Raw genomic sequence first — 23449 nt, forward strand, 5'->3', positions numbered from 1 at the left:
TTGGTGAGGCCTTTTGCTCGATTTTCCTGCTCCTTGGATGCTGCCTGACCTGCTGTGCTTTTCCAGCACCACTCTAATCTTGATTCTAATCTCCAACATCTGCAGTACCCACTTTCGCCTTCTGGAATACTGTGTCCAGTTCTGATTGCCCTGCAATGGGAAAGTTATTATTAAGCTGGAGAGGATTCAGAAGAGATTTACCACGATGTTGCCAGGAATGAAGGGTTTGAGTTATAAGGAGAGGCTGGATAGGCTGGGACTTTTTGATCGGAACATAGGAGATTGAGGGGTGACCTAATAGAGGCTGATAAAATCATGAGGGGCATGGATAATGTGAATGGCAAGTGGTTTTTCTAGGGCGCATATTTTTAAGGTGAGAGAAGAAAGATTTACAAAGGGCGTTACAGGCATTTTTTTTTAACACGAAGAGTGGCTCATGTGAGAAATGATCATCCAGAGGAAGTGGTGAGTGTGGCTACCAGTTACAATGTTAAAACACATTTAGATAAGTACATGAATAGAGAATGTTTGGAGGGATATGCACCCAGCGCAGGCAGGTGGGACTAGTTTAGCTTGGGAGCATGGTCGGCACGGAGTAGTTGGGCCGAAGGGTCTGTTTCCATGCTGTATGACCCTTTGACTCTATAACTAAAGAGAAAACTTTATAAAGATACTGAGTAAAAAAGCCTAGCAGTGGAACTAATCGAATAGCTTTTGGAAAGAGCCAACATCATCAGAAAATCTAAGTAATCTCTGTCCATGAGGTGATGTCTATGATTCTATCAGTTGCTATCATACAAGGCTTAAAAAAAAGTGAGGAGAAAGTGAGGTCTGCAGATGCTGGAGATCAAAGTCCTGAGGAAGGGCCTGTGCCCGAAACGTCGAATCTCCTGTTCCCTGGATGCTGCCTGACCTGCTGTGCTGTTCCAGCAATAAAGTTTCAACTTAAAAAAAAGTGATCCAATTGTCAGGGATTGCAAACCTGGCTACTGTAGGCATCAGTCACAGGAGCAGCAGCAAGGTTAACATCTTGCTGAAAAGCATGGTCATTTCTCCTCCCATGTTTAAAAGTGCAGCAGCAGAATTTGGTCTTTCTTAACCTATTTCGAAGCTCTTTACATCTGAGGCCATAGACCACAGGACTCAGACACTGAGCCACGGAGAAAATGACAGTATTGATGAGAGATAACGTTGTCAGTGTGTGCTTTTTACCAAGTCCTATTGTGATCAGAACAGGAATAATGAAAAAGCTTAATTGCACACCATGAATAAGAATTGTCTTCCTGGCTTGAACATTTGAGGTGACAAAATGTCCAGCCCTTTTTCCTTCTCTGTATATTAAACAGTAACACAACACAATCAAAATGAAACATAGGAGGACAAATGCAATTCCAATATACCTTGAAGCAACACCATTCATTGGACTGGGACAGCTGTTGTCCTTTTCAATTATATTTGCTAAAGAGACGTTAAGACTTTGATATATTATTGACCACAATGGATTCTGCACTGCTAAGATCCACATTATTGCAGTTATTTTGTTTTTAACTGAATCAACAAGTGGTTTATATCGCAAAGGCCAGCAGATAGCCAGACAAGCGTTCAAGGACATTAGTGTTAAAGTTAGCATGATGCACTGTGCGAACGTTACTTGCACTGTGAACAGGATCCAGCAGAGAATTTTCGGTGAGTTGATGCTGAAAAGTCGAAAACCATTTGTCAGAGTGCCCAAAGCAAAATATATAGATGCATAGATGAGATGCTGGCCCAGGAGGATGTATCTAGGCTCACGTTTTAATTCCAATTCTTGCTGCACCGTACTTACTATCGCATGACAGCATGCTGCAGTGACAGTAAAATCAGTCAGGTAAACTGAAGTCTTCACCATGTTAACAAAGGAATAAGAAGTCTCGTTGGAGCTGTTCATGACTCAATCTAATGTTCTTCTTTTGAAAGGCAGTGAACAAAATGTGCCAAGCTATTCCTCCATCATCTGTAAAGGGCATCTTGTCATTTTAGTTAATGCGCTTTCCTGTGCATTGATGTTATCTGTCTGCAACCCTATAAAGGTCAAAAAGATGTTTAAAAATCAACTCAACTCTAAAGAATAAAATTTATCAACACAAACAAGCAACTGGTGACAACCACATGAATGTGTCACGCAGAAACCAACAGGCCACACACAAAGAAATGTTTCCTTTAAGGTACATGTCTGCAGCTCTGAGTCAGTTTTAAAGACATTGTATAGTGTGAGAAATAGTTTACTCACAGCAAAGGCACTTAGATGGAAGATTAATAGCAACATGTTTTAAGGTCACTTAAAGATTTGAATTCATTATATTGAAGAGGCTACATGAATAAGTATCATATCATTACAAAGGAGGCTGCGACAGAATGCGTTTTTCTCATCACTACATTTAACTTGAGAAGTTCAGGAAGGCGTCACTGATATCTGGTCTGTCTTGAGTCAGTGTCCTTGCTACTGATTTTATTGAACAGAAGTGACATTCCATCACTCTTCGTTCCTTTATTTAAGAAGACGACAGGGATAATTCAGGAAATTGTAGGCTTTACATCAGAGGCAGGTAAATTAATTGGAGAAGATTCTTAGGTACAGGATTTGCTCACATTTGGAAAAATATGGAGTTACGAGGGACAGTCAGTGTGGACTTTACAGAAGCATTTGACAAAGTGCCTCCATAGTAGGCTGGTCCAGAAGATTTTGTCACATGGGATTCACAGGGTTTAGCAAATTGGATACAAAATTGACCAGGTCATAGAAGACAGAGGGTAGTGATAGTCAGAGTCAGAGAGTCATACAGCATGAGAACAGCCCCTTCACTCCAATCAGCCCATGCCATCTAATCCCAAACTAAACTGGTCCCACCTGCCTGCGCTCGGCCCATATCCCTCTAAACCTTTCCTTTTCATGTACTTACCAAAATATATTTTAAACATTGTAATTGTACCCATATTCACCACTTCCTCAGAAAGTTCATTCACACATGAACCACCCTCTGTGTCAAAAAAATTGCCTCTCATATCTTTTTTTAAATCATTCACCTCTCACCTTAAAAAAAATGCCTTCTAATCTTGAAATCCCTGCCCTGGGAAAAATACACCGACCATTCACCTTATTTATACCCCTCATGATTTTATAAACCTCTATAAGATCACTCTAATTCCTATGCTCCAGTGAAAAAAGTCCAAGCCTATCTTTATAACTCAAATCCTCCATTCTTGGCAACGTCCTGGTAAATCTCTTCTGAAGCTTCTCCAGCTTTCATAGAATCCCTACGGTGTGGAAACAGGCTATTCGGCCCATTGGATCCACACCAACCCTCCAAAAAGGGTTCCACCTGACCCGATCTCTGTATTTCCCATTGCTAATTCACCCAGCCTGCACACTATGAGCAATTTCCCATCGCCAATCCACCTAATCTGCACATCTTTGGACCGTTGGCAGAAACTGACGTAGACATGGGGAAAATGTGCAAACTCCACACAGACAGTCACCCAAGGCTGGTATTGAACTCAGATCCATGCTGTGAGGCAACAGTGCTAACCACTGAGCCACCATGCTGCCCTGGTATTTATTATTAGTAGCTTAATAATATCTTTCCTATAACAGGGCGACCAGAACTGGACACAATATTCCAGAAGAGGCCTCACCAATGTCCTTTACAATTGCAATGTAAGATCCCAATTCCCATACGCAAAGGTCTGAGCAATGAAGACAAGCATGCCAAACATCTTCCTAAGTGCGCGGCATGGTGGCTCAGTGGTTAACACTGCTGCCCCACAGCACCCGGGGCCCCAGTTCAATTCCTGCCTCGGGCAACTGTCTGTGTGGAGTTTGCACATTCTCCCCGTGTCTGCGTGGGTTTCCCCCAGGTGCTCCGGTTTCCTCCCACAGTCCAAAGATGTGCAGGGTCAGGTGAATTGGCCATGCTAAATTGCCTGTAGTGTTAGGTGCATTAGTCAGGGGTGAATGTAGTGGAATGGGTCTGGGTGGGTTGCTCTTCGGAGGGTCAGTGCGGACTTGTTGGGCCAAAGGGCCTGTTTCCACACTGTAGGCAATCTAATCTAACCACTCTATCTAGATGTGATGCAAACTTAGAAGAATTATAGACATGAACTCCTAGGTCTCTCTGTTCTACAACTTTACCCAATGTCCTATTTTGAATTGTATAAGTCCTGACCTCGTTTCTTTTACCAAAATGCAATCCATCACATTTATTCAAATTAAACTCCATCTGCCACTCTTCAGCTCATTGACCCAATTGATCAAAATCCTGTTGTAATCTGAGAAAACCTTCCTCACTGTCCACTATATGACTAATTTATTTCAATGCAAGAGGCCTAACAGGGAAGGCAGATGAACTCAGGGCATGGTTAGGAACATGGGACTGGGATATCAGCAATTACAGAAACATGGCTCAGGGATGGGCAGGACTGGCAGCTTAATGTTCCAGGATACAAATGCTACAGGAAGGATAGAAAGGGAGGCAAAAAGGAGGGGGAGTGGCATTTTTGATATGGGATAGCATTACAGCTGTGCTGAGGGAGGATATTCCCGGAAATACATCCAGGGAAGTTATTTGGGTTGAACTGTGAAATAAGAAAGGGATGATCACCTTATTGGGATTGTATTATATATCCCCTAATAGTCAGAGGGAAATTGAGAAACAAACTTGTAAGGAGATCTCAGCTATCTGTAAGGATAATAGGGTGGTTATGGTCGGGGATTTTAACTTTCCAGATATAGACTGTGACTGCCATAGTCTTAAAGGTTTAGATGGAGAGGAATTTCTTAAGTGCGTACAAGACAATTTTCTGATTCAGTATGTGGATGTACCTACTAGAGAAGGTGCTAAACTTGACCTACTCTTGGGAAATAAGGCAGGGCACCTGGCTGAGGTGTCAGTGGGGGAGCGCTTTGGGGCTAGCGACCATAATTCTATTAGTTTCAAAATAGTGATGGAAAAGGATAGACCAGATCTAAAAGTTGAAGTTCTAAATTGGAGAAAGGCCAATTTTGACGGTATTAGGCAAGAACCTTCGAAAGCTGATTGGAGGCAGATGTTCGCAGGTAAAGGGACGGCTGGAAAATGGGAAGCCTTCAGAAATGAGATAATAAGAATCCAGAGAAAGTATATTCCTGTTACAGTGAAAGGGAAGGCTGGTAGGTATAGGGAATGCTGGATGACTAAAGAAATTGAGGGTTTGATTAAGAACAAGAAGGAAGCATATGTCAGGTATAGACAGGAGAGATCGAGTGAATCCTCAGAAGAGTCTAAAGGAAGTAGGAGTATACTTAAGAGGGAAATCAGGAGGGCAAAACGGGGACATGAGATAGCTTTGGCAAATAGAATTAAGGAGAATCCAAAGGGTTTTTACGAATATATTAAGGACAAAAAGGTAACGAGGAAGAGAATAGGGCCCCTCAAAGATCAGCAAAGCGGCCTTAGTGTGGAGCCACAGAAAATGGGGGAGATACTAAATGAATATTTTGCATTAGTATTTACTGTGGAAAAGGATATGAAAGATATAGCCTTTAGGGAAATAGATGGTGACATCTTGCAAAATGTCCAGATTACGAGGAGGAAGTGCTGGATGTCTTGAAATGGTTAAAAGTGGATAAATCCCTAGGACCTGATCAGGTGTACCCGAGAACTCTGTGGGAAGCTAGAGAAGTGATTGCTGGGCCTCTTACTGAGATATTTGTTTCATCGATAGTCACAGGTGAGGTGCCGGAAGACTGGAAGTTGGCAAACATGGTGCCACTGTTTAAGAAGGGTGGTAAAGACAAGCGAGGGAACTATAGACTGGTGAGCCTGACCTCGGTGGTGGGCAAGTTGTTGGAGGGAATCCTGAGGGACACGATGTACATGTATTTGGAAAGGCAAGGACTGATTAGGGATAGTCAACATGGCTTTGTGCGTGGGAAATCATGTCTCACAAACTTGATTGAGTTTTTGAAGAAGTAACAAAGAAGATTGATGAGGGCAGAGCAGTAGATGTGATCTATATGGACTTCAGTAAGGCATTGAACAAGGTTCCCCTTGGGAGACTGATTAGCAAGGTTAGATGTCATGGAATAAAGGGAGAACTAGCCATTTGAATATAGCACTGGCTCAAAGGTAGAAGACAGAGGGTGGTGGTGGAGGGTTGTTTTTCAGACTGGAGGCCTGTGACCAGTGGAGTGCCACAAAGATTGGTGCTGGGCCCTCTATTTTTTGTCATTTACATAAATGATTTGGATGCGAGCATAAGAGGTACAGTTAGTAAGTTTGCAGATGACACCAAAATTGGAGGTGTAGTGGACAGCAAAGAGGGTTACCTCAGATTACAACAGGATCTTGACCAGGCTGAGAAGTGGCAGATGGAGTTTAATTCAGATAAATGCAAGGTGCTGCATTTTGGGAAAGCAAATCTTTGCAGGACTTATACACTTAATGGTAAGGTCCTAGGGAGTGTTGCTGAAGAAAGAGACCTTGGAGTGCAGGTTCATAGCTCCTTGAAAGTGGAGTCACAGGTTGATAGGATAGTGAAGAAGGCGTTTGGTATGCTTTCCTTTATTGGTCAGAGTATTGAGTACAGGAGTTGGAAGGTCATGTTACGGCTGTACAGGACATTGGTTCGGCCACTGTTGGAATATTGCATGCAATTCTGGTCTCCTTTCTATCGGAAAGATGTTGCGAAACTTGAAAGCGTCCAGAAAAGATTTACAAACGTGTTGCCAGGGTTGGAGGATCAAGCTACAGGGAGAGGCTGAACAGGCTGGGGCTGTTTTCCCTGGAGCGTCGGAGGCTGAGCGGTGACCTTATAGAGGTTTACAAAATTATGAGGGGCATGGATAAGATAAATAGACAAAGTCTTTTCCCTGGGGTTGGGGAGTCCAGAACTAGAGGGCATAAGTTTAGGGTGAGAGGGGAAAGACATAAAAGAGACCTAAGGGGCAACCTTTTCATGCAGAGGGTGGTACGTGTATGGAATGAGCTGCCAGAGGAAGTGGTGGAGGCTGGTACAATTACAACATTTAAGTGGCATTTGGATGGGTATATGAATAGGAAGGGTTTGGAGGGATATGGGCTGGGTGCTGGCAGGTAGGACTAGATTGGGTTGGGATATCTGGTCGGCATGGATGAGTTGGACCGAAGGGTCTGTTTCCACGCTGTACATCTCTATGACTCTATGACTCTATAATCTTGGTGTCATCCACAAACTTACTAACAATGCCATCCATATTCTCATCTAAATCATTTATATAAATGACAAACAAAATTGGAACCAGCTTTAACCTGTGGAACACCACTGGTCACAGGCCTCCAGTCTGAAAAACAACCCTCCACCACCCTCTGTCTCCTGCTGATAGGCCAATTTTATATCCAAATGACAAGCTCACCCTGAATCCCACGTGAGCTAACTTTGCTAATTTGTCCACTAGGTGGAACCTTGTCAAAGGCTTTACTAAAGTCCAAGTAAACTATGTCCACTTCTCTGCCCTCATCAGACTTCTTGTGGTTACTTCCTCAAAAAACTCAATCAAGTATGTGAGACAACAAACCCATGCTGACTCTCCCCCAGCATTCCTTGCCTCTCCAAATTCATACAAATCCTATCTTTCAGAATCACCTCCAACAACTTACCCACCATCAAAGTCAGACCCACAGGTCTACAGTTGTAGAGGAATGTTTTCTGACTGAAGGTCTACGACTCAAGTGGATAAGTTGGCTGGAAATGTAGGAGGTCTGATTAGTAAGATTGCAGACAGTGCAAAAATTGGGGGAGTTGTGGACTGCCTAAAAAATTGTCAAAGGATACGGAATAGTTGGGCACAGAAATGGCAGATTTGATTCCTTATTGTGTAGAAACAGGCCCTTCGGCTAAAACCAGTCAACACCGACTCTCCGAAGAGTAACCCACCAAGACCTCTATTTTCCCTATCACTAACACGCCTAACACTATGGGCAATTTAGCATGATCGATTTACATGGCCTGCAGGAGGAAACCCACACAGACATGAGGAGAATGTGCAAACTCCACACTGACAGTTGCACAAGGCTGGAATTGAACCTGGGACCCTGGTGCTATGAGACAGCAGTGCTAACCACTAAGCCACCTTGCCAACCCCTCAGCTGCCTGAGTTTAATCTGGACAAGTGTGAGGTGATGCATTTTCACAGGTCAAATATAAGAGGAAAGTATACAGTAAATGATAGGACACTGAGGAGCATTGAAATGCAGGGGGATCATGGGGACCAAGTCCATAGTTCCCTGAAAGTGGCAACACAAGAGGTTAAAGTGGTAAAGAAGGTGTACCGCATAGGGTTCATTGGGTCGGGACATTGAGTATAAAAGTAAAAAAGTCATGTTGTTGCTGCATAAAACTTTGGTTAGGCCATATTTGGGGCATTGTGTATAGTTCTGGTCGCTGCTGTGTAGGAAAGATGAGGAAGCTTTGGAGAGGGTGCAGAAAAGGTTTACCAGGATGCTGCCTGGATTGTGGAGTATTATCTATAAGGAGAAGTTGCACAAACCTGGATTGTTTTCACTAGTGGCTGAGGGGTGACCTGATAGAAGTATATAAAATTATGAGAGGGATGGTTATGGTGAATAGTCTTTTTATCAGGTTGGAAATGTCAAATACTAAAGGGCATAGGTGACTGGGGGAAAGTTTAACAGAGATGTGCAAGGCAAGAATTTTTATGCAGAGACGTGGTAGAAGTAGCAATATTTAAGAGGCATTTGGACAAACACATGAACAAGCAAGATATAGAATGGGATGGACCATGTGCAGGCAGGTTTATATAGTGTGGCTGTACAGGAAATTAGTTAGGCCACTTTTAGAATACTGCATGCAATTCTGGTCTCCCTGCTGCTGGAAGGATGTTGTGAAACTTAGAACATACATAGAACATAGAACAGTACAGGCTCTTCGGCCCTCAATGTTATGCTGGCCTTTTATCCAACTCTAAGATCAAACTAAGCTACATACCCTTCATTGTACTATCATCCATCTGCCTATCCCAGAGTTGCTTAAATGTCCCTAACGTATCTGAGTCTACTACCATTGCTGGCAATGCACTCCACACACACCCACCACTCTCTGTGTAAAGAACCTGCCTCTGACATCTCCCCGAAACCTTCTTCCAATCACCTTAAAATAATACCCCCTTGTCATAGACATTTCTGCCCTGGGAAAAAGTCTCTGGCTATCCATTCTATCTATGCCTCTCATCATCTTGTACACCTCAATCAAGTCACCTCTCATCCTCCTTTGCTCCAATGAGAAAAACCCTAGCTCGCTCAACCTTTCTTCATAAGACATGCCCTCCCGTCCAGTCAGAATCCTGGTAAATCTTCTCTGCACCCTCTCTAAAGCTTCCCATAATGAGGCGACCAGAACTGAACACAATATTCTAAGTGCAGTCTAACCAGGGCTTTATGGTGCTGCAGCATAACTTTGTGGCTCTTAAACTCAATCCCCTTGCTAATGAAAGCCCACACATGGACCCCAGGATCCCTCTATTCCTCCACACTGCTAAGAATCCTGCCTTTAACCCTGTATTCTGCATTCAAAATTGACTTTCCAAGTCCCATTGCAACCTACAACTGCCCTCCACACTATCCACAACTCCACCAACCATTGTGGCATCAGCAAACTTACTAACCCACCCTTCCACTTCCTCATTCAAGTCATTTATAAAAATCACAAAAAGCAGAGGACTCAGAACTGATCCCTGTGAAACACCACGGGTCACTGAGCTCCAGGCTGAATACTTTCCATCTACCACTACCCTCTGTCTTCTATGGGCCAGCCAATTCTTTATTCAGACAGCCAGGTTTCCCTGTATCCCATGTCGCCTTACTTTCTGAATGAGTCTACCATGGGGAACCTTATTAAATGCCTTGCTAAAATCCACATACACCACATCCACTGCTCTACCTTTACCAATGTATTTTATCACATCCTCAAAGAATTCAAGAAGGTTTGTGAGACATGACCTGCCCCTCACAAAGCCATGCTGATTATCTCTAGCTATGCTTTTCCAAATAATCATAAATCTTGTCTCTCAAATCCTCTCCAATAATTTCCTTACCATCGACATAAGACTAACTGGTCTGTAATTCCCAGGATTATCCCCATTCCCTTCCTTGAACAAGAGAATAATATTTGCCACCCTCCAATCATCTGGCACTACTCCAGTGGACAGTGATGATGCAAAGATCATCACCAAAGGTGCAGCAATCCCTTCCCTCGCTTCCTATAGTAACCTTGGGTATATCCCATCTGGCTCAGAGGATTTATCTATCCTTGCACTTTTCAAAATTTCCAGCACATCCTCCTTTTTAAATCAACTTGTTTGAGCATATCAGCCTGTGTCACGCTGTCTTCACAAATGATAAGGTCCGTCTCACTAGTGAATACTGAAGCAAAGTATTCATTAAGTACCTCCTCTACCCCATCCGACTCCAGGCACAAGTTCCCACCATTATACCTTCACTCTGGGCATCCTCTTGTTCCTCACATAAGTGTAGAACACCTTGGCGTTTTCCTTATTCCTTTCCACCAAAAACTTTATCATGCCCCCTTCAAGCACTGCTAAGTCCATTCTTCAGTTCATTCCTGACTACCTTGTAACCCTCTAGAGCCCTGTCTGATCCTTGCCGCTTCAACCTTAAGTAAGCTTCCTTCTTCTTCTTGACTCTTATCATCCAAGGTTCCTTCACCCTATCATCCCTTCCTTGCCTCAGTGGGACAAACCTGTCCAACACTCACAGCAAGTGCTCCCTAAACAACCTTCCCATTTCTGTTGTGCATTTCCCTGAGAATATCTGTTCCACTTTATGCTCCACAGTTCCTGCCTAATTGCATTGTAATTCCCCCACTCCCAATGAAATACTTGCCCATACCGTCTGCTCCTACTCCACTCCATGGTCATGGAGTTGTGATCACTATCACTGAAATGCTCTTCCACCGAGAGATCTGATACTTGTCCAGGTTTGTTGCCAAGCACCAAATCCAATATGGCTTCCCCTCTAGTCAGCCTATCTACATATTGCATCAGGAACCCTTCCTGGACAGATCTGACAAAATCTGCTCCATCTAAACTATTTGCACGAAGGAGGTTCCAGTCAATATTAGGGAAGTTGAAGTCACCCACGACAACAACCTTGTTACTTCTGCACCTTTCCAAAATCTGCCTCCCAATCTGCTCCTCTCTGTCTCTGTTGCTATTGGAGGGTCTATAGAAAACTCCCAATAAAGTGACTGCTCCTTTGCTGTTTTTGCCTTCTACCCCATACTGCACGAGTAGACAGTCCCTCCTCGATGCCCTCCCTTTCTGCAACTGTGATACTATCCCTGATTAGCAATGCCACTCCCCCCACCTCTTTTACCTCATCCCCCCATTCCTTTTGAAACATCAAAACCCCAGAACATCCAACAACCATTGTAGTGCCTGTGATATCCAAGTCTCCATAATAGCCACAGCATCATAGTTCCAATTACTGATCAATGCTCTAAGTTCATCACCCTTATTCCTGTCACTTCTTGCATTAAAATAGACACACTTCAACCCATCACACTGACTGCAACTTTGCCCTATCAGCTGTCTGTCCTTCCTCACAGACTCTCTGCATGCTGTATCTGCCTGTTCACCAGCTACCCCATCTTCAGATTTGTAGCTCCAGCTTCCATGCCCCTGCCAATCTAGTTTAAACCCTCCCAAAGAACTCCAGCAAACCTTCTACCCAGGATATTGGTACCCTTCCAGTCCAGGTACAACTCATCCTCCTTGTACCAGTCCCACCTTCCCCAGAAGGTCTCCCAAGGATCCACAAATCTGAAGCTCTCTCCTCCACCAGCCTTGCAACCACGTGTTCAGCTGCACTTGAAAGGGTTCAGAAAAGATTTACATGGATGTTGCCAGGGTTGGAGAGTTTGAGTTATAGGGAGAGTGCTGTTCTGGTTAGCAATCAGTAATTAATGGTGTGCCTCAGGGGTCAGTGCTGGGACCACAATTATTCACAATTTACATAGGTGATTTGGAGTTGGGGACCAGGTGTAGTATGTCAATGTTTGCAGATGACACTAAGACAGAGCAAAGTGTGCAGAGGACTTGAAACTTTGCAGAAGAACATAGATACATTGAGTGAGTGGGCAAATGGCAGATGGAATACAATCTAATAAATGTAAAGTCATTTTGGTCGGAGTAACAGTAAGAAAGACTATAACTTAAATGGTAAATAGTTGCAGCATGCTGCTATGCAGAGGGACCTGGGTATCCTTGTACACGAATCACAGAAGATCGGTCTGCAGGTACAACAGGTAATTAGGAAGGAAAATGCTTCATTGCTAAAGGGATTGAGTTTAAAAGCAGGGAGGTTATGTTGCAGCTGTACAGGGTCCCGGTGAGGATGCACCCGGAGTACTGCGTGCAATTTTGGTCTCCTTACTTGAGAAAGGATGTACTGGCACTAGATGGGGTGCAGAGGAGGTTCACTAGACTGATTCCGGAGTTGAGGGGGTTGTCTTATGAGGAGAGACTGAGTATACTGGGATTTTATTCATTGGAATTCAGAAGAATGAGGGAGGATCTTATAGAAACATAAAATTATGAAGGGTGCAGACAAGATAGATGTAGAGAGGATGTTTCCACTGGCAGGTGAAGCTAGGACATGAGGGCATAGCCTCAAAATTAAGGGGAGCAGATTTAGGACTGAATTGAAAAGGAACTTCTCCACCCAGAGGGTTGTGAATCTGTGGAATTCCTTGCCCAATGAAGCAGTTGATGCTACTTCAGTAAATGTTTTTCAAGCGAAGGTAGATTTTTTTTTGAACAGTAAAGGAATTACAGGTTATAGTGAGGGGGCGGGTAAGGGGAGGTGAGTCCACAAAAAGATCAGTGGAGTAGACTTGAAGGGCCAGATGGAGGAGCTCCTTATTCTTACGTTCTTATGTTCTGATGAGAGGCTGAATAGGCTGGGACTAATAGACTCGGGCTATATTCCCTGGGGTGTTGGAGGCTGAGAGGTGACATTCCAGAGGTTTGTAACATCATGAAGGACCTTGGAGTGCAGGTGCATAGTTCCTTGAATGTGGAGTCTCAGCTGGTTAGGATATTGAAGAAGGCATTTGGTATGCTTTCCTTTATTGGACAGAGCATTGAGTACAGGAGTTGGGAGGTCATGTTTACTCAGTATGTAGACAGACCGACGAGGGTTGAGGCCATTTTGGATTTGGTGCTCGGCAACGAGCCAGGACAGGTGTCGGATCTTGCGGTGGGAGAGCACTTTGTTGACAGTGATCACAACTGCCTCACATTTACCATAGCCTTGGAGAGGGAAAGGAGCAGTTACCGAGGGAAGATATTTAATTGGGGAAAAGGAAATTATGATGCTTTCAGACAGGAGTTGCAAAGTACAGACTGGGAGCAATTGTTCCACAGAAAGGGCACAGCAGACATGTGGAGACTGTGTAAGGGGCAGTTGTTGCGAGTGATGCACAAATTTGTTCCTCTGAGACAGGTAAGAAGGGGTAAGATTAAGAAACCTTGGATGATGAGAACTTCTCGTCAAAAGGAAGAAGGCAGCTTACGTAAGGTGGAGGAAGCAAGGATCTAGCACAGCTTTAGAGGATTACAGGCTTGCTAGAAAGGAGCTCAGAAATGGAATGAGGAAAGCCAGGAGAGGGCACGATAAAGGCTAGGCAAGAAGGATTAGGGAAAACCCAGAGGCATTTTACTCATACGTGAGGAATAAGAGAATGATCAGGGAGAAGGTAGGGCCGATCAGGGATAGCGGAGGGAACTTGTGCGTGGAGTCTGAGCAGATAGGGGAAGCCCTCAATGAGTTTTTTGCTTCAGTTTTCACCAAGGAAAGGGGACTTGTTGTGAATGAGAACTTCGAGAAGCTGGGATACAGTCTTGACCAGATCAAGATTGATGAAGTTGATGTGCTGGAAATTTTGGAAAATATTAAGATCGATAAGTCCCCAGGGCCAGACCAGATTTATCCCAGGCTGCTCCGGAAAGTGAGAAAGGAGGTTGCTAAGCTGCTGGCGAGGATATTTGTCTCCTCACTCTCCACGGGAGTCATACCGGAGGATTGGAAGGAGGCGAATGTTGTTCCTCTTTTCAAGAAGGGGAATGGGGAAATCCCTGGCAATTACAGACCAGTCAGTCTTACGTCTGTGGTCAGCAAAGCTTTGGAAAGAATTTTGAGGGATAGGATTCATGCCTATTTGGCAAAGCATAGTGTGATTAAAGGCAGTCAGCATGGCTGTGTGAGGGGCAGGTCATGCCTCAAAAATCTTATTGAGTTCTTTGTGGAGGTGACAAGACAGGTCGAAGACGGTCGAGCAGTGGATGTGGTGTATATGGACTTCAGCAAGGCATTTGATAAGGGGTTCCCCATGGTAGGCTCATTCATAAAGTCAGGAAGTATGGGATACAGGGAGATTTGGCTATCTGGATTCAGAATTGGCTGCCTGACAGAAGGCAGAGAGTGGTTGTAGATGGAAAGTATTCTGCCTGCAGGTCAGTGTTGAGTGGGGTCCCACAGGGCTCTGTTCTTGGGCCTCTGCTCTTTGTAGTTTTTATAAATGACTTGGATGAGGAGGTTGAGGGATGGGTTAGTAAATTTGCAGATGACACAAAGGTTGGAGGTGTCGTCGATAGTATAGAGGGCTACTGCAGGCTGCAGCGTGACATAGACAGGATGCAGAGCTGGGCTGAGAAATGGCAGATGGCGTTCAACCTGGATAAATGTAAAGTGATGCATTTTGTAAGGTCGAACTTGAATGCTGAATATAGGATTAAAGGCAGGATTCTTGGCAGTGTGGAGGAACAGAGGGATCTTGGTGTGCAAATGCATAGATCCCTCAAAGTTGCCACCCAAGTGTATAGGGTTGTTAAGAAAGCTTATGGTGTTTTGGCTTTCATTAACAGGGGGATCTAGTTTCAGAGCCGCGAGGTTTTGCTACAACTCTACAAGTCTCTGGTGAGACCACACTTGGAATATTGTGTCCAGTTCTGGTCGCCCTACTATAGGAAGGATACAGAGGCTTTGGAGAGGGTGCAAAGAAGGTTTACCAGGATGCTGCCTGGACTGGAGGGCTTGCCTTATGAAGAAAGGTTGAATAAGCTTGGACTTTTCTCTCTGGAGAGAAGGAGGAAGAGAGGAGACCTGATCAAGATATACAAGATAATGAGTGGAATAGATAGAGTTGCCTGGCCTGCTGATTATTTCAAGCATTTATTTTTATTTCAGTTTTCCAGCATCCACAGTAGCTTGCTTTTGAAATTAAATTACATCCCCATTTTTGATAAGTTTAGATACTTGGCTAATAAACAGTATTTCGGGATCACTGAAAGCATACCCTGTGACATCTAGAAACCCTCAGACTCCTGCTGTGTCCTACGCAGCCTCTTGTGCAGAACACAGATCCACCCCCCACAGCTGGACAAGCTGAAGCCTGGCACTTGTATCTGGAGCAGTAAGTGGCATCTCTGGTGCATCACAATGTGAAAGCTTCCTTGGGAGTATGCTGTAGGAGGTGATCACTGCACTGATTACAGTACGCTGGCAGAGAGGGAATGGGGAAACGAGGAGGATTAGAGAGCGAGTGTCGAATTCCCGGAGATATCTCGTTCTGTCACTGGAAAGTTGTTCTGAATGTAAGTGAGGTAATGGGTCTCTTGCAGAGTGCAACCAAAGCCAGGTTTATGGCACCATTTGTCCCTCAGCTGTGCAGGTTAGGGTCAGGAACAAGGTGTCAGAAACATAGTAATGGGGAATTCAATAGTTAAGGGAACACACAAATATTTCTGTGGATGCAGGATTGATTCCAGGATAAAATTTTGCCTCCCTTGTGCCAGGGTCAAGAAGGTCACTGAGTGTCAGACATCCATATCGATGTCCTTCGACAGACAAATTTTAGAGAGCTAGGAAATAAACTTTTAAAATGTTGTACTAGGTGAAATTTAATTCCTTGATCTAGCCCAAGTTATAGATGCCTAACATCATAATGGTGTAAAAATTAGATGCCAGGACAAAGTTAATGCAATAACAGAGACAGCTTAAGATTTATCTTTGTGACATGAGTCAGTATAAAGTTAAGACAATTAGGTATAACTTTAGGATGGTATTGGATGTAGTTCTAAACAATAGTAAGGACAAAGTTAGTTCTAATGTTAGAGGATGACAAAGGTCTAGGAGGGAAACAAGAACTGTGAATGCTCGAGATCTGGAACAAATAAAAACAGAAATTGTTAGCGGACCTGGGTCACTGGACTCAAAACATTAACACTCTTCTCTCTTCACAGAGCTGCCAGACCTGCTGAATGTTTCAAGCAATTTCTGTTGTTAAATCCAAACCTATTATCATTGTAACATGTAAAAAGAACTGATCAGACATACAGTGCAGAATGACTGCTGGTTGATGGCCTGAGAGTACCTTATCAATTTATTCAGAAACTTTCACTATACACCAAGTAATTACAACTTCCTGGTTGCTAGTCAGGTAAGATGTAGCGTAACACCTAACGTCTTACTGTTTGTAGCATCTGTAATTGATTCCCTGTAAACAATTGTTTCAATTCCTAATGATTAAAAGTTGCAGCTTTTATTGATTATTTATATAATATTCTCCCAGTTAGCCACAATAAATCACCACACTAACGAGAAGCACCATTGTTCATATTTGCAGTCATTGTTAAGACTCAAAAGTAATTGGGAAACAATAATAACTTTACAGGTTACTAATAATCTGGGTGAACAGGCCATTTAAAAGTAATGTTAGCATTTTTTTTCAGTGTCATTTCTGCACAAGCACTTTCCAAGCAATGAGTCAGATGTTTCCTGATCTTAGTTCCTATTATTAGCCGTTTTAATCATTGTAAATGAACACTCCTATTAATCATTTCACTAATTCAATTTACTCTTTTTAGTCTAAGGATATGATTTACCTGAGATTTCCTGTATCATCCGTGTGATTTTCGACAAGTATTGATTATTCTAATGTTCTTCCTTGAAGCATGCTTTTCTGACAATTATTTTTCTAAAAAAATTAATTCTCTGGACTGTAAAATGCCTGTAACCCAAAGACAGTGTGTGACTATTGAAGTACTAGAGGCTACTCCCTGGGATTTCAAGTTGATTTCACTGGTAAGTAACAAGGATCCAATCAGAAGGTCTTAGGGGTTGTACTGATTCTGAAAGTTATATCCGCCCACACCACTTCCCTATTAGATACTGACCTCAAAAGCAAGACATTTAAAGTCGTGTATACAATTGTAACTAAATGGTGAACATATTTTCTGAAAGATTTGGGGAACAAAGCATTTACAATGTCAATCTAAAAATATATCGCTGTCCAATGAATTTTTGGAAGTTTATATCACAAGTACCTTCCCAACTGCTCCAACAGATAGTTGCTGCTATCGCTTTTCTGCACACTCATTCCTCACACTGTGTGCTAGCACAACCTTCGGCTGCCTGAGGAAAAGGATCTGGATGTAGGTTTCAGACGTTTTGTCACCATACGAAAACGAACCTTCCAGCTCAGCGAGCAAACCTACATCCAGAACCTCAACCTGAGCTACAAATCTTCTCAAAACTCGCTGAGGAAAAGGATGTTTGAGAACAAAAACATCAGATCCAACACCAAGCACATGGTATATAGAGCTGTGTTGGCTCCCACCCTCCTGTATGGCTCTGAGACGTGGGCTGTCTACAGCAGGGACCTCAAGGTGCTGGAGCAGTCCCACCAACACTGCCTGTGCAAGATCCTGGGAATCCATTGGGAAGGCAGACACACCAACACCAGCGTCCTCGACCAGGACAACGTCCCCAGCATTGAGGCACTGACCATCCCCACTTCCCCCCCGCCCCTCCCCCCAACCTTGATTGGCTGCGATGGGCTGGGTACATCGTCCCCATGATTGACACGAGACTCCCCAAGCGAGTGTCTACTCCCAGCTCCGAAACAGCAGGTGAGCCCCAGGTGGACAGAGCAAGTGCTTCAAGGATACCCTCAAGGCCTCACTGGTGCAGCGCAGCATTCCCACCGACACCTGGGAATCACTGGCCCAAGACCATCCAAAGTGGAGGAGGGGCACCTGGGAAGGCACTGAGCGCCTCAAGACCTGCCATTGGAAAAAAGTAGAAGCCAGGAGAAAACAGTGAAAGGAGTGCACTGCCACAATAACACCCCACCCACCCTGTTCCCATGCCCACCCCCGACTCCAAGTGTAACAGAGTTGGCAGTAACTGCATCAGTCTGTACAGCCACCTGCGGATTCACCCTGAGAGTGGACGCGAGTCATTCTCATCTGCGGGGGATCACCAATGATGATAACACCTCATGGACAGAGAAAGGAAATTTCAGAGTCTTCTCCAATGCACTCACTTCCTTTGCAAACAAAGTTAAAAATCACACAACACCAGGTTATGGTCCAACAGCCTCCTGATGAAGGAGAAGCATTCTGAAAGCTAGTACTTCCAAATAAAGCTGTTGCACTATAAGCTGGCATTGTGTGATTTTTAACTTGTCCAACACCGGCACCTCCATCTCATTGCGAGTGTGGGATATAGGTAAAGTAGTGTTACTTCTGCAATTATAATTACTTATGCAAGGTAAATGCACTCACACCAGTGTATAGTTGTTTTAACCAAGAGCTGAGTCAACAAGAATGAAACTATGTGGAGGAAATATATAATTGTTTTTGTATTAGCTAAAATGTGAATGCAAGAGTGAGACATGGCTGCAAACAATGGTAGACAAATAGATAAGGTGCTGTGAGGATGTAGGTTAAGCCAGATATGCTTGTACAAGCAATAGTTATAAGCAACTGTTTCCCACTTTTGCAAAAACACAAAAACAAACCCCAATTAAAAGGTCATAAGGATCAATATGGTTGGGGAAAGGGAGGAAATGTCACATGTGGGGGAAATATATAGTAGTGAAGGAGGATATACCTAACAATGGGCCACAGCAGGATGTGGTGAAATGGCCGAGTAAAACTTGTACTTTGTTATGCACAAGGCCGGATAAGGCAGGAGATAAACAATAGTAGTGGGCACCGGGTTTGGAGGAGTGAATCTTATATAAGATATGTACTTGCTAAACTCTGGGTGCCCTATTCCAGGCACCACGCTTGCAAGCGTCTAATAAACAAACTGATTGCTTCAGATCTTGTCTCGGACTGAAATTATTGAAGTGAGTGAGCTTTGTTTCTCACAGTTGGGGGCCGAGCGGGATGTTCTTCCATCACCGGGGGGAGTGGCTGGCTCTGGACACTGGGAAGACGCGTCCCGTTCCCAATTGAGGAGCGGTCTCGTGTCCTGGTTTGGTCCGCTCCCTTGGGTGACTGGTACGAATCCCACAAGAGAGACATCTGAATCAGACAGTGAAAGGAGGTCGATAGAAAATACGGCAACAAGGGGCCAGGTAACTCTGTGCACAGACCAAGGTAAGAAAACTGACTTTTATGTATTGCCTTGGTGGCCGGGAAAAGGGGTATTTAATTGCTGAGGGACTGGCGAGGGCCCCGAGAAATTGGGAGTAGGCAGAGTAACTGTCAAGGAGTAAAGGAAGAAAAAGTCCCTGGTAACATTCCTCCTGAAAGTCCGTTGGGGAGGATGTTGCGGGAATGGACAAGTAACACTTGTACAAGGGCAAAAGATAAAAAGAAAATGATTAAATATTGTTGTTTAATATGGACCAAAGAACCAGTCCTTCGCCCGGCTGTCTTCTGGCCAAAGTATGGTTCGGACGAGGATTGGGTCTGTCAGTATTTAGATTTGTATGTGAATAAAAAACAACCTTTTAGTTAAGAAGAGGTGGACTATGCGTACTGTTGGAAGGGCAGTTTGGGAATGGTGGTAGTAAAGACAAAGGATTCCCCCTCTGCCCCACCCAGTCCCTGGGATCCTCTTGGCTGCTTGCCCCCCCTCTCCCCCCGTACCATAAAATCAGATTAGGTGAAAATGGGGGGGGAGGAGAGACAGACAGACAGGGACAGGGTACGGATGACCCACAAGAGGAGGACAAAGGGGCGGTGGACGGGGATGTTGTTGTTCCCGACCCTCAATCCTCAACAAAAGAAAGGGAAGATAAAGTAGATGTAGAGGAGGCCTCTGGAGTATCTAAACCAAAGCCTTAGGGGGAAAAACAAAAGCAAAAAAAGGGGAAGAACGTAAAGACTTATCCCCTTCAGGAGGTACCAATAGGGGACAAAGAGTTTGGGTTTGTAAGTGCCCCCCTCACCAGTGGGGAGGTCAGAACATTTAAAAAGGAGATGTAGGTCCTGGTTGAGGATCCGGTGGGGTTGTCTGAACAAATTGATCAATATTTGGGGCCTAGTCTGTATATATGGACTGAGTTAATGTCTATATTGAATATACTATTTACTGGGGAAGAAAGGGGTCTTATACCAGGAGCAGCCATTAAAATATGGGAGAGGGAACATCCCATTGGGGATGGGGATGCTGGACAGGGAGAGATGAAGTTTCCCCTCAAAGACCCCCAGTGGGAAAATCAAAACCCGGAGCATAGAAAAGAAATGAGGGAATTGAAAGACCTGATTCTAAAAGGAATAAGAGAGGCAGTTCCGAAATCACAGAATTTGCCTAGAGCCTTTGAAGTTAGACAGGAGAACGATGAGACTCCCTCAGCTTTCTTGCAAAGATTAAGAGACTCAATGCGGAAATATTCTGGAATGAACCCTGAGGACCCAGTGGCACAGGGTCTTTTGAAAGTACATTTTGTGACAAAGGCATGGCCAGACATACAGAGAAAGATACAGAAGATAGAAGGGTGGATCGAAAAACCATTAGATGAATTGTTAAGAGAGGCACAGAAAGTGTTTGTAAAGAGGGAGGATGAGAGACAAAAACAGAAGGTGAAAATGATGGTAGCTACGGTTGATGAAGTAGTTAAGAAAAGAATGGAACCAATAGTGAGCAACTGGAGTGGCGGGTGGCAGCGTGTAGGACAGAGAGGGAGAGGGAGAGGGAGAGGACAAGGGGGAGCATTTGATAGAGGTTTCGGGCGACAGGGGCAGAGATGGAGATCTCCACAGGCAGGATGCTATTATTGCGGAAAGATAGGGCATTTTAAGTAGGAGATCTACAAAGCAATTCCGCTTATGAATTTTGATGAAGAATAGGGGTGTCAGGGGTTCCTGCCCCCGGGGACCCACCAGGAACCCTTGATAAACCTGAAGGTGGGACCCTATAGGGAAGAGGTAGTCTTCCTCGTAGATACGGGGGCAGCACGGTCATCACTGAATTTTAAACCAAAGAAAGTAGGAATGTCAACACGGTCAATTACTGTTTCGGGGGTAAAAGGGGAAGGATTTACTGTTCCAGTATTTGAACCTATGATGATAGAAGGTCCTAAGGATACAGTCACAGGGGAACTGCTGTATATCCCTGACATAGGAAGTAACTTACTGGGGAGAGATTTAATTATCCTCTTAGGACTGGAGATTGGAATTCAGGAAAAATAATTAGTTGTACAAATGGCAATGTTGACAGAGGATGTGGAGAGAGAGATAGACCCTATTGTATGGGCTAGAGAAGGGAATCGTGGAAAAATACAGATCCCTCCACTAGAAATAAGTTTAAAAAGGAAAGGGGACGTTGTCTGTGAGCGACAATATCCCATTTCCATAGAAGGTAAACGAGGACTGCAGCCAGTAATTGAGGGACTGATTAGAGATGGACTGTTGGAGCCATGTATGTCTCCTTATAATACCCCAATTCTACCAGTGCGGAAATCCGATGGAACTTATCGATTGGTGCAGGATTTGAGAACATTGAATCAAATAGTACAGATCAGGCACCCAGTGGTGCCAAACCCCTATACGTTACTAAGTAAGATCCCTCATGACCACAAATGGTTTAGTGTGATAGATTTAAAAGATGCCCTTTGGGCTTCTCCCTTGGCAGAGGAAAGTAGGAATTTGTTTGCCTTTGAATGGGAAGATCTCAAGACAGGACGGAAACAGTAATACCGTGCTCCCCCAGGGGTTTACGGAATCCCCGAATTTATTTGGACAGATGCTAGAACAAATATTGGAGAAATTTAGCAGCCCCAAGGGGACTACCCTGTTGCAGTATGTAGACAATCTCTTAGTAACAGGAAAAAGAAGAGAAAGAGTAGTAGAAGCCACTAACAAATTATTGAATTTCCTGGGTCAGCAGGGACTGCGAGTATCTAAAAACAAACTACAATATGTGGAGCGAGAAGTGAAATACTTGGGACATTTAGTTAGTGAGGGAAAGCGAAAGATAAGCCTGGAATGGATAGAGGGAATAGGGGGGATGCCGCTGCCCAGGACTAAATGGGAGTTACATAAACTTTTGGGTCTAATGGGATATTGCAGATTGTGGATTGATTCTTATGCTCAAAAGACTAAGAAATTATATCTCAAACTATTAGAGGAGGAACCAAAGTGTCTAAGTTGGGATGATGAGGAAAAAAAACTAGTTGAGGAACTCAAAAGAGATCTGATCCGTGCCCCTGTGTTAGCCTTACCTTCTCTAGATAAACCTTTCCAGCTCTTTGCTACCGTAGATAAGGGAGCAGCTTTGGGAGTACTAACCCAGAGGTGGGGAGGAATGAAACAGTCAGTAGCATATCTTTCGAAGCTATTGGATCCAGTATCCCGGGGGTGGCCTGAGTGTGTGCAGGCCGTGGCTGCCACTGCACTGTTGGTGGAGGAAAGCAGAAAGCTTACATTTGGGGGAGCCCAAGTGAGAACGATCCTAAATCAAAAAGCTGGGCGATGGTTAATAGATGGTTAATGGGCGAATATTAATAGAAAAGGATGATCTGGTGTTGATCCCGGACAACTGTTTAAATCCAACTGCTTTTCTTTGGAAAGGGGAAGGAGAATCTCCTCAGAATCCAGGGCACGACTGCCTTGACATTATTGAATACCAAACTAAGGTCCGCATGGACCTGAGAGATGTTCCACCTCATGCAGGGGCTAGACTTTTTATAGATGGATCATCCTGGGTGACTGAAGGGAAAAGACATAATGGGTATGCAGTCGTAGATGGGACGAAAGGTAGTGTGGTGGAGGCAGGAAGGTTGCCAAATGGGTGGTCAGCTCAGGCCTGCGAACTCTATGCATTGGAAAGAGCCCTTAGGGCATTAGAAAATAAAGAGGGAACAGTATACACTGACTCTAAATATGTATTTGGTGTTGTGCACACTTTCGGAAAGATATGGCAGGAAAGAGGACTGATCAATAGCCAAGGGAAGGAATTAGTTCATGAAGAATTGATTAAACGGATCTTGGATCCCTATTACTCCCCCGAGAAATAGCAGTAGTGCACGTAAATGGTCATCAGAAAGGAAATGAACTAGAAGTTAGGGGAAATAGATTAGCCGATGAAGTGGCTAAGGAAGCCGCCCCGAAACCACAAGG

General features: G+C 44.1%; 1 protein-coding gene across 1 annotated transcript; it reads right to left on the reverse strand.

Annotated features, from left to right (window-relative positions):
• Positions 1–965: 965 nt before the first annotated feature.
• Positions 966–17098, reverse strand: LOC122556366 (odorant receptor 131-2). The gene is made up of 2 exons (XM_043702999.2): positions 16976–17098; positions 966–2061 (listed from the first exon to the last, which is right to left on the reverse strand). The coding sequence occupies exon 2, from the start codon at positions 1925–1927 to the stop codon at positions 968–970; it is 960 nt and encodes a 319-aa protein (XP_043558934.2). The 5' UTR covers positions 1928–2061; positions 16976–17098; the 3' UTR covers positions 966–967.
• Between the last annotated feature and the right edge of the window lie 6351 nt (positions 17099–23449).

This window comes from Chiloscyllium plagiosum, unplaced genomic scaffold, assembly GCF_037043375.1.
Source record: "Chiloscyllium plagiosum isolate Xiang-an unplaced genomic scaffold, Cpla_swu_hap1 HiC_scaffold_13, whole genome shotgun sequence".
Classification (NCBI taxonomy): domain Eukaryota; kingdom Metazoa; phylum Chordata; class Chondrichthyes; order Orectolobiformes; family Hemiscylliidae; genus Chiloscyllium; species Chiloscyllium plagiosum.